Here is a 24,001-nt window from a genome sequence, read left to right as displayed (position 1 = left end):
CCCTTGGCCACCCGCCTTGGGACAGGCATAACCCGGGGGCACCTAGGAGAGCTGAGGTCATCCAACACCCACCCCTGATCCTAGCCAAGATGCGTGTTTTTCAGGGCAAAGCATCCACCTCAAGACTTTGTGGGGCCGCTCATTTCCCCAAGGGCCAGCCTACCCACTCTAAGACGAGCAGCTCCAGGGCTTGCGACAGGGACAGGCGCACAGCCTGCAGGTCCAGGCTGCTGTGGCCACCAGAGTAGCTCACCCTCAGTTGGAAAGTGAAGTGGACATATGTGGGCTACCAGAGCCTGGCCACCGGCAGCTGTGCGCCCTCAAAGGCCAGTCCCAGGGCTCCCACTTCACCCCTTAGAAGGGGCTCCCCTTTTGAGAGGAGGGAAGGGGAGGTTGCCCCAGGTCTGAGCCCAAGGCAGGGCTTGTCTTGCGGGGAATCGTCCCAGAGGTGTCAGGCAGCAAGTGCACAGGAGACCTCCACTCACCGGTGTCACGCCGATGAAGACCCCTGGTGGCTGTAGCTGAGGTCAGAGGCAGGGAGGCCGCAGCCCCAGCATGGGCTAACCCAGCTCACGGCCACCATGAGAAGCCGGGGACTTTCTCCTTCTGCTCAGCCAGCCACAGTTGCCCACACCGGGCATCCCCCACAAACATGGCCAGAGGGGCCTCTGCACCAGGCCCCCACCTCATGGCTCAGAGCAGCTCCATGTGCACCGGTCATGCCAATCGTAGCTCAAGGGGCACCACAGCGGCCACTGGCACCAGGACTTTTTGCCAGGAGCCTCCTGCAGGGAAGAGGCTGGGGGTGAGGAGGAACACGCCCACCACACTGGGCGAGGGAGGCAGGCACAGCCGCAGGCCCCACCTGGCTGCGGCTGGTCAGGCACTCCCGTGCTGCACCGAGCGGTGGCGCCTCTCAGGGAAAGGGAAAAGTTCATTCTCATGGTCACGAGCAAAGCGAGAATACCCACACCGCGGAATACCGCACTGCGGAAGTCACCAGGGCATGCCATGCAGAAAATGAAGGGCAGGACAATGCACATCGACATGACCTTTTATGTAAAACTGAAAAAATAATTTCAAACAGAAACACATAGGGCATTTTTTTTTTCTCCAGAACAAAAAGATCCGCTGGCAGCACTTCTGGGAGGTCTAGTAGAGAGGGACGGCAAGGGGGTTTCCGCTTTCTGTGATCTTTAGATTTTCTGGCCTTGTTGGGTATCACTTAGGATTTTCTTTCCTATCACCTAGTACGACCTAGCTGAAGACATGACAGGACCGGCTGTGCTCCTGGGGTGAGCTCGCTTTCAGCCACGAGTCTAGCAAGCCCGAGCCAAGCTCCCGAGAGAAGCTCCCGAGAGAAGCTCCCGAGAGGGGCCAGATGGTCCAGGCACTTCCTCACCTTCGAGACAATGAGATGCTCCAAGTGCTCCTGTGCTCTTTCTGGAATAAAGATGCTAAGCACAGGTGTGACCTCGTTTACAACACAGCACCAGCACTGACTCAGGGATGGATGCAGGAGGGACACCAGCTTCTGCAGCGTCTGGTGTGCATGTAACTAACAGGCCACATTACAGGGGAATCCAGAGGAAGTCATCCGAACCTGCAGAGTCTGCAGTCCCCAAGGGAGCCAGGGTGTGCCCCTCGCACATGGTGGAAGCAGCTCACAGAACTGGCTTTTTCCTCTTGGGTGTCTGGGGCGGCCGCAGCTCTGCTGGCCCGTGGGCAAACGGGCAGCTGTCCGAAGGCAGAACACAGCCATCGGGGTGGTGACTGTAGAACCAGCACATGCGGGTCTTGAAAGCTTCCGAGCAGAGTCTTCGCTTTGCTTCCGAGTGCGGCTGCCTCTGTAGCTTCTTTTCTCTCCAGTCGCGAATGTGAACTCTCCCATTCACAACTGTGTTTGGAACAAGGAGAAGACATGGCCCAGTCATTCTCCTCCAAGTCCACCAACTCACCAAGGCCTGGGGCTGCAGGCCCCCGACACCAGCCGTCCACGCCTGAAGGGTGAGCACCCGTGGAGGCCGAACCTGGAGCCTTGGCCTGGTGGGGCGGACATGGGGGTGGGAGGGAGGGCCCGAGGGAACAGGCAAGGAGCAAGCTGGGGGAGGCTGGGGGAGCCTGGAGGACCAGCGCCAGGGGTCTGGGGTCTTCAGGAGGCACACGCTGAACACCTGGGGCTGGGGCAATGAACGGCAGGGGGCGCTGCTGACAAGATCCAGGCTGCAACCACGGACAAGTGCCTGGGGCTGCACTAGGACGGGCCTATGGGCAGTGACCGAGGGCCTGGGAGACCACGGTGTAAGAGCCACATGTGGTCCCAGGCTCAGGTGCAGCTTGGGAAGCTGCAGTGGCATCTATGGAGAGCCTCACCTCTGCATCAAAGAGAGAACAAGCAAAGCTCCCTTCCAGGCAGGTGAAGAGGAGGGTTTACTGGTGCCCAGCAAAGTCAGAGCCCCCAAACGCAAACATTGTGGGGAGGGGTACAGCAGCTCCATTGGCAGGGTGGGGGCTGCCACAGGACACAGGGACTGGGGAGTGGTACAGCCCCAGTGGCTGCCCGGGCCCCCCACTGGCCTGCCTCCTGAGCTAGCCACCCCCATTAAGACCCAGACTCCACCCAGGCGTTCACCTGGCCATCTGACTCCCAGAAGCCAGCAATTCCACCGAAACATGGCCAAAGCAGCCACATCCATTCTGGTTTTCCCTGGAAGCTGTAAGGCCACCCGGAGACAGACACGCTCAGGGAGAAAGAAAGGAAGCTTAGTGAATAAATCTGGCTCTCCAGCTTCTAATGAGAACTTGAAAGCACAAACTAAAGCTTGGAGTTTGCTTTCAAACAGGCTCGTGTTGTGGCAATAATGAGACTGTCTCTGTGGACTGCCATTTATTAAACATTTTCCATTAAGGCAAGGAAAGGAGCTGCAGAGAGGCGCCTCACAGACGGAGGGCCACATGGACAGCTTGCTCCCCCACGGAGCTGGCCTCCTGCACTGCTCCCCACAAGGCCGACGCCCAGCTTCCTTAGTATGAGAGCTCAGGTCAGGGGAATATCACTAGGTTCCACTTGATATCCCTGCAGAAGGACGTGGCCCTGAAGTGTGTCCCGAAAGAGCCCCGAGGTGAGACTCCCACCAGGCACCTTTGGTGTGTGCCCAAAAATGCAAGGAGCCCTCGGCCTGGTCCAAAGCCTCCATAGGGGTCCCCACCCGAGGAGAGGCTGGCCTGCAGCAGGCTGTCACAGTGGTCTCGTGAGTTAAATGGGCACCTCGTCACGTTTCTGGAGCAACACCTGCAGGGCCAGGGGACAGGGGGCCCAGGCACCAATGACAGAGGACCAGCCCTGGCAGAGGTTTTTCCTGAGCTCTCCCGTGACACACTCCTGTGTACCTCCAGGTCCCAGGGAAGCTCCTGCAGTGCCCCTCCTGACACCCCCAGCTCCCATCCTGGGGAGGCCTGGGCCAGGCACCTGCACCCACTCCAGCCGGCTCACAGGTCAGAGCACCAGCGGGCCTTCCCAACTGCTGTGGGAAATACACTCCCAATCCTACGGTGGAATCACAGGATTCTCCTCCCAAACTACTTTCCCTCCCACAATCACTACGGGCAATTTACCAGAACAGTGCCCCATGCTCAGGTTCTGATCAGACGTGACCTGGGTTGCCAGGCCAGCAATCTCTAACCAGGAGAGACTTTCAACAAGTCCCCACGTGAGAGGCAGCCACAGGTTCATCATGGCCAGCACAGAGTGACGGCACCTCAGGCACAGACCACTCGGCTACGGCCCCACCAAGCCCCTGCCCCCAGCACGCACCCACCCGGGCACTGGCCCATCCCCACAAGGTGCTCGGCTCCAGCAAAACTGAGGGCATCCAAAATCGCTCCAACCTCCTTGGCCCTGTAAACACGACCAGAAACTAGAGGCTCTTGTTTCAAACACCATGGGAGATAAGAGCACACTCCGTGCATAGTTTTTGCAGACCGTGAGCAGAATGTTTACTCAGTGCTCAGGCCCTGAGCTGCCTACTCAGATGTGTTTCCAAAAATAAATGTGCTCCCCCTCCCCCGCCATGTGAACTGCATAGAAAAGCAGTCACATACATGCATATTTATAGTAGGGGGAAAAAAGCTACGATTTCACAAAGTCAAATAGAAAGCCATGCTGGGAAAACAGAAGGGCAGCCCTTCTGGGTTGCAGCGGGTGTTTTCACGGACAAAGAGCGTGTGAGACGGAGAGCAAAGCCCAGGTAGCCATGCCAAAGCTGGAGTACAGCAGGAACTGCGGGTTCAGGAAGGCCGCCCCCGCCCCCAAGTGGCTCCACTCCCCAGCAGGAGGCATGATGGCCCACACTCCAGCCTCTGCAGCCACTCAAAACAAGGAAACTCCAATTCAGTTTACAGGGCTCAATGCCATCATAGGCACTGCCCCGAGAAGACCAGGTTTAAATGAAAACAAAGTCTATCATTACCAAGGGTACCTGCGCCACCCAAAGGCTCAGTAAGCCTGCACACCTGAGCTCTCCCATGCACGCGTGGAGGGAGCCATGTGCATCCAAGCTCTGCTGTCCCCATGTGGGGGGTCGCATACTCCTGAGATCTCCTGTGCCACACACACCTGAGCTCTCCCGTGCATGCGTGGGGGGGTTGTGCGCACCCAAGCTCTCCTGTGCATGTGTGTGTGTATGTGGGGGGACTGTGTATAGCTGAGCTCTCCCTTGCACACGTGGGCGGCTGCACACGCCCAAGCTCTCCCATGCACACATGGGGAGGGACATGAGCACCCGAGCTCTCCCATGTGCACCTGAGCTCTCCCGTGCACACATGCAGGCCTTGCTCACCTGAGCTCTCTTGTGCATGCGTGGGAGCCATGCGCACCTGAGCTCTCATGTGTCACATGCACACACTGGCAGGGAAGATAAGGTGACAGCGCCCAACTCCCTTAGCTTTATAGGCTGGGAGTGGACAGATGCACTCCATCGGCCATGGCCACTTGCCCCAAGTCACTGCCCAACCACTCTTCTCAGCAGCAGCACCAGGGTGGGGGTGTGGGGACTGACCCAAAGGAGCGTCACTCAGCAGCTGCAGGGTGGCCCCAGGGGCGCAGGAGCAGCCCCTGCTAGCGGGGTCTTCTCTGGACCCCACGTTCTCAGCACATTTTCAGGCACCATCACCCAGAACCCACCACCTGTACGCCCTGCACCCACCTCCCAGAAAGAAGAGGTACTCAGCACCAGCCCATAGCTGGCCTTCCTGGGCCACCTCCCAGTGGAAACAAAATCAAGTGTGCTTCCCCAGATGCAGTCTGAAGGAGCCAGATGCTGTGCTGTGGGGGGACTTGCACTGGGCCCTGCCCTTGACCCTTGAGGCACCCGATGTGGCAGAGAGCGGGTGCACAGATGGTGACCCCACAGCTGGCCTAGAGCTGGTCACAAAGGTGTCACTATTCCCCTGCCATCACGGAGGCCCAAGCCCTCCTTGCAACCACAGGAGGCTGCAGGCCACGCCCTCTCACTGCACCCCAATTCCGCGTCTTCCCAGCACAGACCTTTAACAAAGGCTGTTCCTCATCCTCTTTACCAAGTCCTGGCCCAGAGATCATGTCCCCAGCATGGCCCTCCCGCCCCCCACCCTGTGGGAGGGTAGGCCTCCCTGCACATCACGACTCCGGTGGACACGCACCTATGGCACGACGGTGATACCAGACACCAGGGGCTCTAAAGCCCTTCGCTGATGTACTCAGGGGTGATCATGGGCAGGCTGGGATTCACTCTACAATACTTTCACAAAGAAAAGGGGGAGAGGAGCTCCAAGAGGGAAACAGGACAAACGGCTGACCGCGCTCTAAGTAAAGGAACCTCCTTCTACCCCTGGTCCCCATGTGAGTATCTGTTCTGCGTCCCCCTCCCCACCAGCCTGGCCAAGAGCAGACTGAGTGAAAGGGCACAGGTTCCTGGGCCCCTCTATACCACCTGGCTATCCTGGAAGCCTGGAACATGGGGCAGGACGGGATTGAGAGCTTTGCTCCCAATGGCCCGGGGCAGACACACAGGGCAGGGCAGTGACTGGCATCGGGGCTCCCTCCTCTAACTGCTGGGAGCTCGGGATGCTTCCAGAATGCAGGCAGCTGGAGGGCCAACACAAGTAACAACCCCTCCCCCACAAAGTCCTTTAGTGACACCCGGCCGGGAGGTTTTCAGACTTGTTCTTCCTTCCATGTGAGGCATGAGCACATCCCGGACAGGGGTAAGGCCAGACCTGGCCAGGGGTGCCATGCCTATGGGGGCTGGACTGGAGAAAATTGGACAAGAGGCATGGCCAACATCCCTTCCTGGTGGGAGGCACTCGGAAGGCAAAAGCTAGGCATGGGCAGGGGGGCTCTATCCTCTCTCTCTCCCACTTTCCTAGGTACCTAAATCTCCTCTAAAGCAAACTTCACTCAGGGGCACCTGGGTGCTTATTGAATTTCTGACTCTTGGTTTCAGCTCAGGTCATGATCTCAGGGTCCTGGGATCGAGCCCCACATCAGGCTCCGCACTCAGTTCTCTCCCTCTGCCCTTCCCCTCAGATCACTCGTATGCGCACACTCCAAAATAAATCAATCTTTTAAAAAATTTAAAGGAAAAATAAAGCAAACTTCACTTAATAGAAAAAGCAGGGACAGGGATGGCAGAATCTGTGGGGAAGAACCTTCTGATTCAGGAAATCTAGGCGTGTCCTCCACATCTGAGGAATGAGTGTGTTTCCGGGCTTGATCCCTTACCTTCAAACACCTGATGGTTGTTTCTGAGCAGCGTCTGCAGGCCTCCACACTCCCGCTTCAACCTCTGCAGTGTCTCCCCAGCCAGCTCATGGGCCACTTCTGCCAAGGAGAGGCTTCCTGTGGAAACCGGGTTTCCCCAACATAAAGGTCAATGGAGACCTTAAACAGGCATGATGCCTATTGCCCGGAGACAGTGCCAGCTCCTTCTGTCCCGGCCCCTCACTCATGTCAGCAAGAGGAGCCGTGAGATTGACTGTGGCTCTGAGGCCACGCCACATGGAGTGGGAAAAACACGGCTGAGCCACCACCCCCGGGGATGCCAGGGACGTCCCACCTGCCAGGCCCTGTACCTGGGCTCTTGCCTCCGCCCACCCGACGACTGCGCAAGCCAGCAAAGACAGCCCTTCCTTCCAGACATGGAAAATCAGTGCCGCCGTGCGGCCCGGCCCGACGCCCAGGGGAGCAGCCGTGCTGTGCCTAGGATTCCATCTACCAGAGCCAGCCACCTCAAACCAGTTCCGAGAGCAAGCGGGCCGTCTAAGGAGAAGGCTGAAACCCTTGCAGATGGCCTCCCCTGCCCCTCCTGGGTCCGGCCCTGCTCCAGCTGCTGGCGATGGTGCTCATACACACAGCTGCATACGGCCTCCCCCTGGATGCTCATCCTCGGCCGTGTGTGTGTCCTGACCCAGCTGTGAGGGCAGGGGCCACCTCCTCCCACCCTGTGCCCCCTGCAGAGATCACTCAGGGCCTGGAGACAGACCTGTGCCTATGTCACACAGGGGCAGGCTGCGGAGGGGTCACTAAACTCCAGCAACCAGAAGGTGAGAAGACCACCTGAGGGCAGGAACCTATGGGCTAAGAGGCCAAGGGCACAGGTCCACCCCACTGGAGCACCTCAGGCCAGGCCCAGACACCGAGACCCATGTGGCACAATGGCCCCCCCAGCTCTGCAGGGGTCTCCACCGGGCAGGCAGGCCTGAGACCTGAGACCTGACGATCAGAGCCACCCACTATCTATATCAGACCCAAGAAGACCCAGGTGGTTACCACTGGGAAAGTGCTGTCCCAAGCACAGGCATGGATCTCCTGAACTCAATCACTCCTGGGTCTGAAGGTCGAACTCCCCATTTTCAGATACACACACACACGTCTCTGAGGCACCTGCCTGCCTACTTCAGGGACTCCTGGCCCCTCGAGGCCCCACTGGAAACCCCCCACCCAGCTTGCCTTCCTCTTTACTCGGGCCCCACCTCAGTAGGGCACAGCAGGAAGTGGGGCACCAACCCACAGAACAGGCCATAGCACCTAGTTACATGGGTGGTCAGCCACCCGCAGTGGGGGCTCTGGCAGAGGCTGCCAGCACATCCCTAGAGAGGCCCTTCGGTCAGACGCCGCCAGAGTCAGTGATCCATAGGGAAGGGGAGCTGCTCCACAGCCCTGCCCCATGGCACGTACACCAGAGCCGTAGAGGCTCTGGGCAGGACGACGTCACCGGTGGGGGAGAACAGGCTCGCCGCCTGCTCCTGGGCCTCCACTCACAGGCAGCCAGGCAGCAGCCCCAGACAGGCTGAGGTAAGGCTCCCCCAGATCCTCCAATGACTCCCACAACTCAGAGGCAGTCTCAGGCGCTGCCCAGCCCAGCCAGCTCCACAGCGCCCTCTGGTGCCGCCGCGCAGGAAAGAAACCAGCTTGGATGGGGCAGCAGCCTAGGACTGTTAACACTCAACTTTACAAAAATAACGGAATCCCACACTTGGTTCCCTATCTCTCCTGAACACCACTGATTTCAGCACGTTACTTATCCTATGAGGACAATCAGATACAACTGTCTCCCTTTCACCACGTCTGAGTTTTGCACTTGGGGGATTTCAAAGAGAACCAGGTTATCTGACTACGTCTCCCAAGTGTTACCCTATTGTCAAGGCGACAGTGTGCTTTCCTGGCATTCAGGACTGTTTTCCATTTGGATGACCCCTATAAACTGAAAATAAAGAGCTCCACCCCCTGAAGCTTGGACAATTCTGTGAAGGTGAACTAAAAGTCTGAACACCATCCCTCTGCCCTCAGTGCCTTCCTCCGAAGGAATGGAGTCCTGCACATTAATGGGAACTGTAGGGAAACCTTTAAACAATCAGTGTCGGTGGCCCATTCATCCTCGATGTCCCTTTAAAATACACGTAATTAAAAACAACCACACAGTTTCAAGTTGGTCCTAAAGGAGAGCTGAGCCACCACCTGAAAGCCAGAAGGCATGTGGCTGCAGGGGGCCTACCTCCTCGGTTCCAGGCCTTTGAGCTGCTGCTGGAAGCGCTTCCTGTGTTTAACTGCTCTCCATTCAACAGCAAATGTGCCACTTGCAAAACCACTTGGTCAATAAAATCTCGAGGAAGGGTGGCACAGTTCCTCACGCGCTCAGCTTTCTCTCTAGGCTGAAATCCAGACAGCCAGAGTTGGTCAGCCCGGATCTCCGCTCTTCCTGTGGCAGCCCCGGTGTCCAAGGTCTGGTGCCCGTCAGGGTGACCTGCGTGTCCCACTGTGGCCCGGGGTGGAAGAGGGACAGACACCTCACTGGGTGGGCTCACGGGGTGGCCCCGCCTGCTGTTAATGTACTGGGTTCTTTGCTCATCCATGGAAACTTCTCCAGCAGGTGGGTATGTTCTGGATTTCCCGATGAGACAAACCTGTGTGTGAAAAACAGCAGGGTATATCACCAGGCTCCTACAGCATGGCCTGGTTTCCACTTAACTCTCTTGTTCTGCAGCACAAATTAAAAGCTTTAGACATTTATCATGAAAGAAATGCTTACTTTAGGAACCAGTATCAATAAAAACGTCCAGAATAATTCAAGAGCAAAAGCCCACGAAGAATCTCAAGGCTCAGACTTTGAGGGCCCTAACACACATGTAACAACAGAGCCCCCCACTGACCTTACGGCTGTGCCTGCTCTGAACACTTCACTTGTGGGAGCCTTCGTGTGACCCCAAGCATGGACGCTGCTGGGAAGCCAGATGTCTCCTAGGACCTAGGACGTCCTTCTGGACACCTGGTCCGATGAGGGGGGCATGTGGCCCCTGCAGAGTACCTGGGGCAGCAGGAATGCTCTCTTTGAGCTTTCTCCTCTATATAGCTCAGAGGAAGGCGGCCACACAGGCATCCCCGGGGCAAGTGAGGCCGGTCTGGCGCCACCGCCCTAGGTACAGCATCTCTCAACGTCCTCCCCGGGTGAGAGCTACAAAACCAGCTTACAGGCAAAAAAAGCAAGCATCAGAGCCACCCCTCACTACACTCCAGCTCTGCCACCTGCTCCCTATGTGATCATGGGCAGGTGAAGTGACATTGCTGTGTGGGGACAAATGTGCCAGGTGCCCCCATTGAACAGTAAGATGTGTGCACACCTGCTCTCGTATCTGCCCCCCAGTCCACCGGGTTACAAGCAAGCTGAGGCTCAGAGAGAAGCAGGGTACGTGCCCTCCAGCAAGAAAATGGAAAGACTAGTGCAAAAACCCAAACTGGGACCCTTGTATGCACATGACCCAAATCTCAGCGGTTCCCGGTGGGACTTGCTGACATGAGGGCACTTATGAGAATGACACTGTGGCTCAAAAGCACAGGCCCAAAGGAAGCTTTCAGAGTGATCTGAGTGGTGACTGCACAGGCAGCAATGATGTACCCGAGGCCCCGGGGGCCCCACTCACCGCCACCACTGGGTGCCCACAACGAAGGCGCCGTGTTATCGCCTCCCCTCCGGAAACACGGGGACACAGGTACGGTTTGCAATGTGTGTGACAGTTCGCGGTGAGCAGGGGGCAGAGCCAAGAGCTCACCTCATATATGTCTTGGGTCCTTCTCACCATATCAAGCAATTAAGCAATCAAGCTTCTAATTGGGATATGATGGGTTTTTGTGTTTTGCTGGTCAAAAAAGCACACTGACAGCCACAGAGTCTGACAAAAGGAAGCTACCAGAGATTATCACAAACTGGTGGCTCAGAGGGTGAGCGGGAAGGCTACCCAGTCCACTCTGACCACCCCCCCGGCGGGGAGGTCACACTTGCTGTTTTCACAGACTGGGCAAGGGCCAAAGGAGAAAATGGGACTCATGTGGAACTTCTGAACCAGACTTCAATTTGGGCCAGTCACTGGGGAACCCGAGGAGTCAGTACTCAGAGCGGGCAGCCACAGACAATACTCGGGCCACCGCTATATAAGTCAGGCTGACGCCTACTCTGGGCAGGTACCCGAGGGCCATGTGCAATTTCTGGGAAGGAAATGAAGACTTGGCCAGGGTCCTGCAAAGCCACGACGGGAGGGGCCGTGGGTGCAGAATGAGCCCTCCGACGCCCACCTGTGGCTGAGACACTGAGATCAGCACAGGCAGCTTCTGGAACGCATCCAGTGTTGAACACCAGCAGCCCTTTTGGTTCTGTGATGCGACCCTCAGCCCCCCCATCCAGATGCCAGCACCCCACCGAAGACGGCGAGCCCATGGTGACCAGAACGCACCCTTTTGGTTGACGGGATGCGCAGGCAGTCCTCCTCGACGTGAAACCCGCAGGCCAGTCCCACTTCTGTGACGAAATCAAGGTACTCTCGGTACTGAGTCTTCCTGCTCTGCCTCCGGGAGTACTTCCCGGTGAAGTCAAAGAAGCAGCAGGGAAGGACAAAGAAACGGCAGCCATAGGAGGACCTTCAAAATCAATCCACCAAAAACGAAAGAAGATTCAGCAGGAGAGCCACGTGGCTATCATGCCTTGGAATAAGACATGTGTGCTGGCGGCTGCTCATGTTTTCTGATGAGAACATGAATAACAGCTCTCCCTAATTCAGTTTCTAGAAACAATGCAGCATGCCATACTTTCTTCATAAAACATGAATCTAATTACTTTCATAAAAACTTGCTCCCTCGCAGCTGTTCTCCTCAACTGCAACATAAGACTTCCAGAAGCACGTGAGGCTTCAGACGGGAGGGCGGGAGCTCAGAGGCAGGCACGGCAAAGACTAAGACGTGCTCCTTGACCTACATTACCCTTGGAGAGCCAGGGCAGTTCCAAAGACCCTGGATGGCAGACCATAGCCACAGAACATTCGAGGCGACATCTCCTGAGCCAGAAGGGCCGCCGCCCCACATGCAGTCCCTGGGCTGAGAGAGAAATATTGTTCCAAGGGTCACCTTGTCCACAGACTTTTCCTTTGAAGACCGGCCCTCACTGTCAGAAAACAACTTCCAAGAAAACACGACCTGTCTCCACACCGGCTAAAAACACCACCAAAGTCCTTGGTTTTCATCAGCGCTGTTGAGCAGAATGCCGTGAACCACATTTGGGAGCTGATCTTCTCCAGCCAGGCGGAATTCAGCCCCGGCCTGATACGCTCGACACATCATCCTTCCGACAATCTGAGCCAGCTCCATTTCCGGTGTCCAACAGCCACTGGTGGCCAGATGCGGACAGAGAGGGCACTCAAACCTCCCCTGCCATCCACCCTGCCGCCCAGGCCACCTGCTCACCGGGCTGCAATGACGGGTACCCACGGCGTCAGTTCATCGGAATGGTTACCAATCAACCAATCAACGTCAGGGAAAAGGGTCTTATCACTTGGGGTGATTGCACCTTCCTGAGAAAAAAACACAAAACAAGACCGTGTGTTCAGTAAAGCAGCACAGAGCTCCCGAAGCAAGGCCGGCTTGCTGGGCATGGTCTCAGCCCCACCCCGGAGCCTTGGGGACACCGGGCGGGCACCTAAACATAGGGTTGCATCTGCTCCAGAGGGCGTGAAACCCAGCGGCTTCCAGCATCATCGCTAGAGAAACCAACCATGCCCTCTGAGTGTTCATCTCTTTCTGATCCACTAGATGGCCCATAGGAAATGTGCATGGTCCAGCTCTGTAGCTCCATGGGGCATCTGCACACCTGTGGCCCCGCCCCGGTCCAGCTGCATTTTACCTTCCTCTCCTGGGCTCCTCGGCACCTGCCCTCTTGCTGGGAGGCCCTGCCGGCCACCCCCACACACAGCACAACCCAGACCCACGGCAGACCCCTCACCCCCCTCAGCGTGTACCACACCTGCCACCCCGAACCTGCTCTGTATGCATGGGTGCACAGCTTCCCATCACTGTCAAAATATCAGCACCTGAGAATACCTGGCAGGTTGAGGGCACTCAAGTATTTGGTAAATATGCAAACCTCTACTTTTTCTCCTGTTTTTTTTTTGGGGGGGGGGTGCATCTCTTATAGCATTCCAAACTCCCCTTGAAAGTGTATTTGAGGAAAAACCTTTCTGAAAAGCATTATGACAATATCATCCAAAACATCTCAAGTTTGGCCTATGACAAATTTTTTTTTAAGTGGACTAAGACTGATGCACAAGGATTTACACAGTGTGACTTGTCCTCTGAAAAAACCACTGAGAACAGGAGGTGAGCCAAGAAGCAGGGTGCGTGTGTCCTGGCCTCCAAGAACAGTGGGCATGATGGGGGACCAACAGCTCGCACTGCTCGAGGACTAGCTAACATGCACGAGGCAGCTGGAAAGGTCAGCGCCGGGCACGCTCGTGAAAACAATTGCCCCAGGGGGCAAGCACACCAAGAGCAGACAAATGAACACGGTCGGTACCTCCAAGCAAGTCTGTGGTCCATACATGTCCCAGATTTTTCTTCTCCGGACATCAATCCCTCTGCCTGGGTGCTAGAAGAATTTCAGAATGCAAAGGTCAACGTGAGTACATCATAATAAATGAGCAAGAATGCATTAAACTCTGCAGGGTGAGTCGGCAGCGTGAAGTGCGGGATCCCTGATGGTACCCACAGCTTCTCTTCTCAGCGACTGAGGAAGGTCAGATCCCGAGAGCTGCTGAGGGTCACCAGGAGTCTTCACCAAGGGGAAAGACAGTCGAGGCATGGGAACGGGTTCAAGGCCAAAGGCCCAGAAGACACACCTGGACACAGAGCTCCCTCTCATGGCCCAGAGTCAGGCCCAACCCCAGTGTACCCGCCCCTCCAGCTGGCCAGCCAATGAGGCCTGTCCCCCTGCAGCGGCTTCGCCCCCAGGATGCATGCCCGTGCCCACAGGCTCCCGCGGGGCAGCCATGCTCGTTTCCAAGTTGGGAGGAGAGAAGAGGTGCACAAGGTGCCCCGGCCTTACCTACCAGCCTGAAGGTCACCGCCCAATGTGCTGACACGCCCTACCCCAGACAACCTGTTTACAGCTGTTACTGTCACAAACCCATTTTTTAACAAAGCAAATAAGAAGTATTACAACAACCCCATTTTAAGTCCTACAGCTGTGCACAGAGCGCCTTTTCCACAGGGCAGAATGCCACAAAAGTCAGTGGGGGTCACGGGGTGATAGTCACCTCCCACAGTGACTCCGAGGGAAGGCTGGACACCAGCTGGAAGCACAGAACTGGGAAGCTCATGGCTCACACTGAACCGCTCGCTCTAAGCAACAGGGGCTGTTCTATCGCATCCCGCCTTTACCACATGGATCTGACACACCCCTGTCGCCAGTGCATACCATAGCAGGAATGTAACGGCCTCTACATGGGGATTCCAGCTTCTGGAGGACAGAACCCACCGCCGCTCCTTCCCCTTCTAGTGCCCTGACATGTCTCATTCCCCAAAGAGCACCCGACGGCCAAAACAGCCTTGCTATGCAAAGTCGTCCCTAGGCACACCCACATGAGCCCTGTTCTAACCAGCAGGATGGCCATCCTCTCCCCGAGCCACACAGGCCCCCACTCTCCTCGGTCCCAGCCCAACAGCCGGGCAGACTCTGGGTTCAGCTCGAACCAGCAGTGATAAACATCAAGGACCCTTGTCCTGGTCTGGAAGACACTTGGAAAAGGCACTAGGTGGGCCATGGGAGCGCCCTTACCCCCTCGGTGCTCAGGATATGGACCAGGAGACCGTTCCCGCATCCTAAGTCAATAAAGGACTGCTTGGCGGTCAAGCCCAGTTCAGCTCTTTCTTCTTCCCACAAAATCTAAGTTAAAAAAAAAAAAAATAATAATAATAATCAGTACCTCATTCATTCCCTCTAAGAATAACTCAAGACACAAACTCTGCATGAGTTATAAATCGCGTTTCCAGGACAGGTGGCCAGTCCTTGTCTGCGGCCCTGGGTCTGTGCAGGTGACACACAGGTGAGCAGAGGGGCTGCCCTCTGGGGTGCCTCGGGGGTCTCGAGGCCGCCTGTCCCAGCAAGAGACCAAATGGAAGTGGTCCTCTCCAGGTAAGAGCTTCACAGGCTACTGCTGGGTCCTCATGCCTTCTCTCTGTTCTTCTGGGCTATACCTTCAGATGAAAGGGAATGAGAAATCATCTGGGCCAAACATGTGCTAGATAGGAGAGTCAAAACAATTCCATCAAGGGCACACCCAAATTCCGGGGCTAGCAAGCTAGCCAAGGATGGACCCAGGAGTGGAGGGCAAGTGCATGTCACAGGGGGCCTGTCAGCAGCTCGAGTGGTGCCGTGGGCCCGTGGTGAAGGGGTGCTGGAAATGCCCAGCTGAGCTAGAGCCCCTGCGGGTCGGCTTCACAGCTCAGGCGTGCTCCTCTCCCACAGTCAGACGAGAGTCCATGCCACCAAGCCTGCACGCAGGCTTACGGATTTAATGACTGTTGCTCCCCACCAGCGGCGGAGAGCACGCCGCCCCCACCGCAGAGGGGCTTAGGCAACTAGACGCACGCTTACCAGCAGGTATGCAGCAATAGCCACATCTTCATACACAAACTTCTCAGGATCGGTTACTTCGGGCCACACCTAAAACATTTTCCAGGGCATATGTAACTGTTCGCTCGTCACCCTGCCATTTCACGACACGTTAAGTAGCCGCATCAGCCTAAGTCAAATGAGACTAACCAGGCAGGAAAGTTGTAAAAAAAAGTTCATTCCGAAGGCAGACACAGATAAAGGCTCTCTTACGGTAAGAGCATAACATAAAGACACACCAAATCTTTACTGCACATGCATCACGGGACACGGCAAGAGCACTGCAGTCCATGGCAGGACTTTGCAACAGAAATGACGGATGAGGCTGTTTAGATGAGGCCACATCAAGGAGAATGCTCAGCTCTCCTTTTCCATCGTTCCTGTAGATGAGGAAGAGGAACAAGGAACCCCAGACGAGGAAAGCAAAGGGCTCAGGAAGCCGGGCCCAGCTGTCTGGTCTGTGGGCGCCTGGCTGTCATTTGTCAGGAGTGGCCCGCAGCAGGGGGTCCCCATTTCCCTCTCTGGAAAGCTAAAGCCTCCGCGGCCACATGGGACAACGAGCAGGTGCTCCGAAAGCACATAACGTCTCACTGCCCACACAGGCCACATGCAGAACAGACAGCTGGCAAAAGAGGAAAAACCCAAGACAAGGCAACACGTTCTGATGTCCATGTCTAGTCATGGGGGATTAAACAGGTCAGGCTCTCTCACTAAGGACAATTTCAAAGGCTGGAATAATAGATGAAGTCCTTTCCGGAAGGAAATGAATAGTTAGGAAGATAATGAAGGCCTCTCGGGCCAGAATCTGGAAGTGAAGGGGCCACCAGCTTTGTTGGCCAGGCTAGGACCCACACACTACAGCAAGAATGAAAGGGCACAGTCTCCAGCCTGTGACCTTTGGAATGTTCTGTTATACGATGATAGGTAACTGAGAAAAAAAACCACACACACATCTGGGTGCCTGGTGGCTCAGTCAGTTAAGAATCTGACTCCTGATCTTGGCTCAGGTCTTGTTCTCAGATTCATCAGATTGTGCCCCACATCAGGCTCTGTGCTGAACATTCTCTCTCTCAAGATTCTCTCCTTCTACAACCCCCCTCAAAACAAAACAAAACAAAATGCAGAACACACACACATACACACAAATGACAAATCATGGTTCCTTCCAGAAAGAGGGCCATACGTGGGCAAAACTACAAAAGAAGTTCAGCTATGTTAGGGAAACTTTATTTCTTCCTCTGGATGTGAGCACAGAGGTTTGCTGTTACTTTCCCTTTACATCTTAAATATAAAGTTAAGGACATGTTCTGAAATTAACCTTCTTTCTGCAAGTATACGCTTTTTATACTTTAATTTTTCATATCTTTTCTTTAAACATGTTTAACTTTACATAAGGAAATGTGGCAATTTCAGAACTAATATCCAATTATTTTCAATTAAGTACTTTGCTTTTACTTGCTTGCGAAAAAATTAGCCATGTGCAAAAAAAAAAAAAAGAAGAAAGAAAAGATCCTTTTCCATGCGTCAAGAGTTGCAGAGTTTGCATCCCTATCTATGTCAAAATACAGCCTACAATGCAGGCCCTTAAGTGGCGTAGTTTTGACTTGAGATCTGTGTCTGCATACATCACAAAGTTTACCAGAAAATGGCTCTTCCTGGCATAATTTGGTCCATGTCCCTTCATCTAAAGGAGGGAATCACCAATGTTTCCCCAGTTACCTTGACCATGTCTTTATACTTCTCCTTAAGCATCTGGTATGTTTTGCTGTACTTGATGATGGAAATGAGGGACAGGGTGCTTTTAAATCCGCTCTTCTTGCTCTCCACAGACCACCGGGCCAACCTGGCCAGCAGCTCTTCTCCCAGCCAGGCAGGCTGGGGATAAACAATGCCATCTGAATGCCATCTTTCTGGACAGAAAATTAAAATAGATATGAACCTTTAAAAATAAGAGAAATATGAATAAGCAGAGCTGGTTTCAATTCTTATTTTTAAATTAAATATTTACCAAAAGAGAGAACATGTTAAGACAGCTATAAGTATAAATTATTTGATCTGAAACCCAACAATTGGGAACTAGTGGCAGAACTTTCAACAAATAGAGAAAAATACATTTTTTCTAAGAGCAGAAAGAATTCTTTTCTTACAAATGCTATTAAAAATGTATTTACCCATCCTATGAAGCCTGTCCGAAGGATGGACACGTAACAGAACTCCTCCTACTGTCTGCTTCACGCACTGATTAGCTGCCTTCCAGATGTCTCAGGATTCTCCTAACACTGTGTTTTTATGTATTTTCACACATGCAACTCAAGTGTGAGTACACTGGCTCACCAAATACTTCCTGGCCAGAAAGCGGAGCGCTCAGCCCCACAGCTAAGGATGACCACAGTCCCCATATAGCTCAGGGCTGTGTGCGCTGTGTGTCTCCACCCACTGCTACCAGCCCCATGCCAGGCACACAGCGGGGCCTCTCTGTCCGTGTGTTGAATAAGCGAGTAAAAGCTCACCCCCATAGACTCAGATCATAAGACACTGTCTGAGGCCATGATTCAGGCAGACCAATAAGGGGAGAATGTCTAGTCTGTCGGGTGTGGAAAGGCTATAAAAAGGTGGTGTTCCACAGCAGCCCTAAGACAAGAGGAGGCGTGGGGGACAAGGGTGCATAGGGGTCAAGGACAAGTAGGGGGCGAGGATGAGAGGTCAGGTGCTCTGACTAGAACTAGGGCTGTCACGCTTTTAGCCACCGTGAGCCCTGGAGACACATCTCACCCCCTTTAAGTAACAGGCTCCAACTGTGCACTGAGAGGCACACCTTGGGGAGCTCACGCTGCAGGAAGAGCCTGGGAAGGACTCAGGCTGCCCCCTTCTACCCGTCCCTTCACCCTTTACCTTGGAAGCTCCTTGCTGGGGTAGGCACACCCTGTCAGACCCCTCCCCTGCTCGTCCCTGGTGCTCTTCTCCCAGGTGTCCCCCAGAGTCCCCATGGCCTACTTGCCCACCCGCTCAGGGCTTACCTGGGATGCTCCCTCCTCACGGGCACTGCCCACCCAATCTGTGTGGACATGACCTGACACCGCCTTTGATACCGAGGGGCCTTGGGGACACAGACATGGTTCCCCTGCTTTCCGGGCCTGCATGGTCCTCAGCACCAGGTGGTGGCAGAGCGAGTTTGTGTGTGTGGCACTGCTCCCGGCCCCCTGTGGAGCATGAGATGGGACAGGCACACACTGACACCACTGTGATGACAGAAGACCATGAGGAGCGCAGTGCACTACTGATGCAACCCTGTCAAGTCCCATTTCCCTTGTGCTCAGCACCTGGCCCAAGTGCCCAAAGGGATGTAAGGGACAGCTGCCTAGGGGCTCGAAGACAGGATACGCCAACCCGGAATGATGGGAGCAGGCAGCTGAGTCCGAGCCCTGAGTCCGTGAGCAAAGAATGGAACTGCCATGCGTGGAAACATGCCATCGTGCTGCTACGACCATGCCATGCTGGGTGCCTGCACAGCAGCCCTAAGCGCAGGCCTTCAGGGGCTACCTGCCAGCTCTGCCATCAGCGCCCCCCACCCAGTGACTGCCACAGGAAACACGCTGTCCCCCAGGTGCCTGCTCCCAGTCCCCACTCTCCAACACAAGCACATGGAGGAAGGGCCCGGGGCCAGGTCCCTCGGGCAGTCTCTAGATAATTCTAAGAGTCTTCAGCCAGGCTCTAAGTCTTGCTATCAAGCTTCTATGCCTACAACAGGTCCCTTTGAAGCCTAGGCCCTCCTCAGAAGTTCAAGAATTATTAAACCCATCACACAGGTAAGGAGACTGAGGGCCAGAGGCCACGTACCCAGGGTCACCCTGCTAGTGGGCAAACCCAGGTATATCTGCCTGCATAAGCAGGCTCTTCCCGCAGTATTCCCCTGCTTTATACAAGGCCACGTGCCAAGCCCAGTCTGATTCAACAGCACAATCCCCAAGGTTGTTCTGAAAGTACAGACCAGACATGGCTCTTAGGAAAACAGCAGCAGCAGCGTGATGAAGTGAATGTATCCTTCCTCTGACTTTTCCATTTAAAAAACATCAAAGGGAAGTAAACCAAGTTTCACACTTGCAGTACAGGCCCAAAGCGACATGGAACGAAGGGGGCTACTGAACTACCACTTTCGGGATAAGAACCACTGACTACCCAATACATACAGAACGTGAGCCTCAGCAGGAAATAAAAAAGGAAGCTATCCTCACTCCCCATTCCCAAGTTATAAGAAAGAAAATAATAAGGGGATTTGCGATTACTCAATTAGGCTAAACCTATGTGCTACTCATCACCCTGGCTACGAGGACTGGGCAGAATACAGACTCAGGCCAGGTGCCGAAAAGAACCAAGACACGCCATGGAAAGGGCACCTAGAAACAGGAAACACATTCCCAACCCCCTTCACTGCCAAAGGGCACCTTCATTTATCTCTTCAATGACCCTGAGTCCTGCAGCTCCCCAGACATGGGACAGAAACCATACAGCTCTGGAAGAGGACTCCATTCTGGAGCTCTTACCATTCCTCCTGGCTCTGACTGAGCCGGATTTGATACACGTTGCTCGTCTCAACCTTTACATTCCCACCATCATCTTCTTCCAAAGGTAAAAAAGTTACAGTTCCATTGAGGACATCTGGGGGAAAAAAAGACAGGGATAATCCAGTAAAACTGCTCGGTTCAGCGTTTTCTAGAAGCAGTACTAAGAAGAGTCATGACTCAGGCCGACTTTGCTCTCCCAGGGCTTCCCTCCTCCCCACCCCACCCCACTCCCCCTTTATCACAGCATCCAGGAGGACAGACACGTTTGATGTCCTATTCACTGCTGCATCTCAGGCCCACACAGCAGACACGCTCAGCAGCAGCTGAAGGGAGAAAGCCCCAGTTGAGGACCACTGCCTCTCCCTCACAGGGAAGCCAATCTGGGAGTGCAGACGTCTACATCTGAAGCCCTCGAGGGCACTGACTCACCAACCTCTGTCTGGTAGAGGGGAAATGGAGATCAAACACAGGAGACAGAAACTAGAAGAGGTCCTAAATTTGTGTGGACATAACAGATGAAAAGAGAGCCTCCCAGCAGAGGGGACACGTGGGAAGAGCCTTGCAGAGGCAGAGAGGCAGACAGCGCTGGGAAGTGGGAGTGGGAGGGAAGGTGCCTACAGCAATTTGGTGTTGTGGAATGTGGTCCCACAGCCTCTCGAAGGCAACTGGCACCCAAATGCCCCAGGCTGTGTCTCTGCCATGTGACAAGGCACAGAGGGTCTCTGCAGATGTGACGAGGCTACAAACCTCAGGAAAGGGAGTACTTGGGATTAAACAGGTGGCTCAGGTCAGTCACAGGGGCCCAGATAAGCTGAAAACTTTCTCCAGCTGGAGGCAGAAAAGGAGGATGCAAGCATGAGAAGGACTGGACACCACTGCGGGCTCTGAGAAAACCCGATGGAGGCCTCCAGCAGCTGCTCCAGGAGCAGGCCTTCCACTCATCTCTTCCCCTGCTAAACTCCTATCCATCACTCAACACAGGGAACACCTTCACCTTCTCCTTCAGGCATTCCAGACCCCTCCCAACAATGACCCCATTCTCTACACTAGAAATACATATTTCTATACGTCCCTTTAAAAAACAGTAAAAAAAAAAAAATTTTTACAACCTTCCTAGGACACTGCAAAGGTACTGACATAGTAACCGTGCGTGCCTCTTCACTGATCTGAGGTTCAACAAATGCTTTTTCATCTAACTGCATCCTGTGCCAAAGATTCTCTCCCTGACCCAACTCCAGCCCGCCTCCTCTGCGCCCCGTCTCAACGAGGCTCCAACCTGGCCTAGAAGCTTCACTCAACCCTGACACTGCTCCTGATAGCTCAAGGCTGCAGCCCTAGAATGACCCAAGCCTCCCCCAAAGCTGCCAGGACCGTATCTGCCCCGACCTGAAGGTGGGCCCCGCGCCCCCGCGTCCCGGCGTCGGGGGGAGGAGCCTAGGTTCCAGGAGCCCGCTGAGAAATCCCGCTTCGGTGAATTTCCACCTCCCTCGTTCCGCCCGTCACCACGAGACAGGCTCCTACCTTGCACGACTAGTTCTCTCCTCGGGACAGCAAGCGGGCAGCGAGGGCCTGTTTTCGGGATGAGGGTTCTGAGAACCACGGAGAGCTCGCTAGGCGCCTCCGGCTGAGATCCCGCCGCGGGCCCGCTAAGGAAGCCCAGCAGCTCTGGATGGCCGCCGTCGAGGCTCTGAGAGAAAGCGTCCCAGAGAGAATCCAGATCCGAGGCAGGGAACTCGCTCTCCCCGACTCCAGCCTCGCCGGCCGGCCCGGAACCCCCTGCGAGCCGAGCCGCGGCAGCCGCTTCCCTGCGGTTCTCCCTTTGCCCGTGCCGGGGCTGCGATTCCCCGGGCCCGCGAATCGCGGTGCCCCGCGCCGGGCCTGTAGTCTGCCCGGGACCCAGGTCCTCGCCGGGGGAGCAGGGACGGGGTCCCGCAGCGGCCCGGGGCAACGCCACACTCCGCCGGGCCTCCAGACGGACGCCACACAGCCGTTTGTTGGCCACCTGCGGCCTCTCCAGCCACACGGCCACCGCCGCCCAGAAGCCCCCCGGGAGTAGCGCACCCGGGTCGCGCACAGCAGCCCGGCCCACCTCCGCCATGGTTAGCCCGCGCCCAGCGCTGCGCGACTACGGCGTGCCGCGACGACGCACGGGCGGCGCAGCCTGCGACGTCACGGGGCGGGGCGGATCACCGAGCCCCGAGGCGTTCCCTCGGGCTCCCCGCGCGTTACGCAGTGTCGCTCACGCTGGCATCTCCGGGGCGGCCCGCGCGGCGCGTGCTGCTTGCAGGGGCGCGTCCTCCCTGGGCTCCGACGATAGCCCTGGCGGCAGCGTGTGGACACTGCGTCGGGCTCGCCAGGGCCGGGGCGTCTGTGGCGGATGCAAAGAGTTGGCCGAGGTCCGGGCAGCGCGGGCCTGTGGTCCGGGCAGCGCGGGCCTGTGGTCCGTGTGCGTCGGGTGGCCTCTGTCGCCGGCGTGTCTCCTGGAGGCCCGGGGCGGGTGGCAGGGCGGGCCCTGCCAGGCTGAGTCTGCAGGAACTGTGCCATGCCCCAAACTCCGGGAGCCTTTATCTATTGGTACCCTGGCCCCACTGCTGGGGCTCCTCTCACCCCCTCCAACAGTCGCTGCGGAGTGCAGGAGAAGCGCGTGATCTCTGGGAGAGCAGAGCGTGCCCCGGGTCTGTGCAGTCAGAGCAGCCTGCACGAGCGCGGGAGCCCCAGACACACCTGTTGACGCCCTCGCTGGGTCTTGGACCGCGTGGTTCTTGTTTATGCTGTTTGTAGGTTCCACCTTACAAAGGGAAGAGCCAGTTACTTTGCTTCCAAAACTAGTTTATTCAGGAATCGCAGAGAAATCTCGAGCTATGGTGAGCCATAGACAGGTCTGAAGAGACGGAGGAAAGGTCAGCTTCTCTTGGATTTTAGGAGGAAACTGGGAATGGAGAAGACCGGGAGTTTGAGGTTGGGCAGTTTCTCCTTGGCGGCAAGCGTGCTTCATGCCCTGTTGCGGGGGTGGGGAGGGACCTTCCTTCTTCGTCTTAAAAGGAGATGGAATTCGTGTGAAAAATGCCCTCTCTTGTCCCAAATAATTATTTCTGCAGGTGATGCCAGCTGTAGTGAGTGGTACTTATGTGAGCACTCCCCCTTCAAGGGTTCCCAACTCTTATTTATTTATTCATTAGAGAGAGAGAGAGAGGATGAGCAGGAGGGGCAGAGGGAAAGAATCTCAAGCAGACTCCAGGTGGAGTATGGAGCCCATACAGGGCTCAGTTTCACACCCCTGACATCATGACCTGAGCTGAAATCAAGAATTGGATAAAACAGAGAGAACCCCTCAGGCACTCCCCCAACACACACTTTAAATGAGGCTGTTTCTCTTCCTCTTTCCTAAGGGCTGCTATGAGGATTCACCACACAGTGAGGGGCATGGAACAACAGAAATTCATTCTCTCATGGTTCTGGAGGCCCCGAGAGGGAACACTTCTTGCTTCTTTGGTTTCTGATGGTTGCCGGCAATTGTTGGCATCACTGGACTGTAGCCACATAACTTGCCTCCATGGTCACACACTTTCTTTGAGTCTCTTCTACAAAGCCCCTATTTCCAAATAAGGCCACAGGTATAGTGGGTTGGGACTTGGACCTGTTTTTTTAAGGGGGGGACAGAATTCATCCCCCAACTCTGTCCAAAGGGGCCTGGTTAGAGCAGCCAAAAGACAAGTAACGACAAACTTTCCAGTTGCTAATATATATGTGGGGGGGGGGGTACCTGAGCCAAGTGTGGAGAATGCAGAGCTGAATGCAGCCACTTGAGCAAACTTCAGGCCAATGGCAGAGGCAGACATCTAAGACATGGTTTTAAAACATGAAAAGTGGGGTGCCTGGGTGGCTCAGTGGGTTAAAGCCTCTGCCTTCGGCTCAGGTCATGATCTCAGGGTCCTGGGATCAAGTCCCACATCTGGCTCTCTGCTCAGCAGG

At 55.4% G+C, this 24,001-nt stretch overlaps 1 protein-coding gene across 2 annotated transcripts; it reads right to left on the bottom strand.

Moving 5' to 3' along the window:
- Window positions 1-1,042: 1,042 nt before the first annotated feature.
- TRMT44 (tRNA methyltransferase 44 homolog) lies at window positions 1,043-22,201 on the bottom strand. 2 transcript variants are annotated; one of them, XM_082727505.1, is made up of 11 exons: window positions 21,551-22,201; window positions 20,009-20,123; window positions 17,187-17,406; window positions 15,450-15,518; window positions 14,631-14,738; window positions 13,371-13,442; window positions 12,266-12,372; window positions 11,263-11,446; window positions 9,033-9,441; window positions 6,761-6,877; window positions 1,043-1,897 (listed from the first exon to the last, which is right to left on the bottom strand). In XM_082727505.1, exons 1-11 carry the CDS (start codon window positions 22,125-22,127, stop codon window positions 1,665-1,667), a joined length of 2,211 nt encoding a protein of 736 aa, XP_082583631.1. In that variant the 5' UTR covers window positions 22,128-22,201; the 3' UTR covers window positions 1,043-1,664. The 2 variants fall into 2 exon arrangements, with proteins under 2 accessions (XP_082583631.1, XP_082583632.1); XM_082727506.1 differs by lacking the exons at window positions 11,263-11,446; window positions 12,266-12,372.
- Between the last annotated feature and the right edge of the window lie 1,800 nt (window positions 22,202-24,001).

Source organism: Mustela nivalis, assembly GCF_964662115.1.
Source record: "Mustela nivalis genome assembly, chromosome: 4".
NCBI lineage: Eukaryota > Metazoa > Chordata > Mammalia > Carnivora > Mustelidae > Mustela > Mustela nivalis.
The sequence above is the reverse complement of the archived record's forward strand: the minus strand, read 5'-3'. Positions and strand labels throughout refer to the sequence as shown.

Bases quoted from the DNA above. Each gene is read 5' to 3' on its own strand.
- TRMT44 (XM_082727505.1), bottom strand. From the start codon at position 22,127: ATGGCGGAGGTGGGCCGGGCTGCTGTGCGCGACCCGGGTGCGCTACTC. The intron at 17,407-20,008 runs GTAAGAGCTCCA...TTATTTTTAAAG, and splicing joins AGTCAGAGCCAGGAGGAATG to GTTCATATCTATTTTAATTT. The intron at 6,878-9,032 runs GTAGGCCCCCTG...CGGTTTCCACAG, and splicing joins AAAGGCCTGGAACCGAGGAG to GAAGCCTCTCCTTGGCAGAA.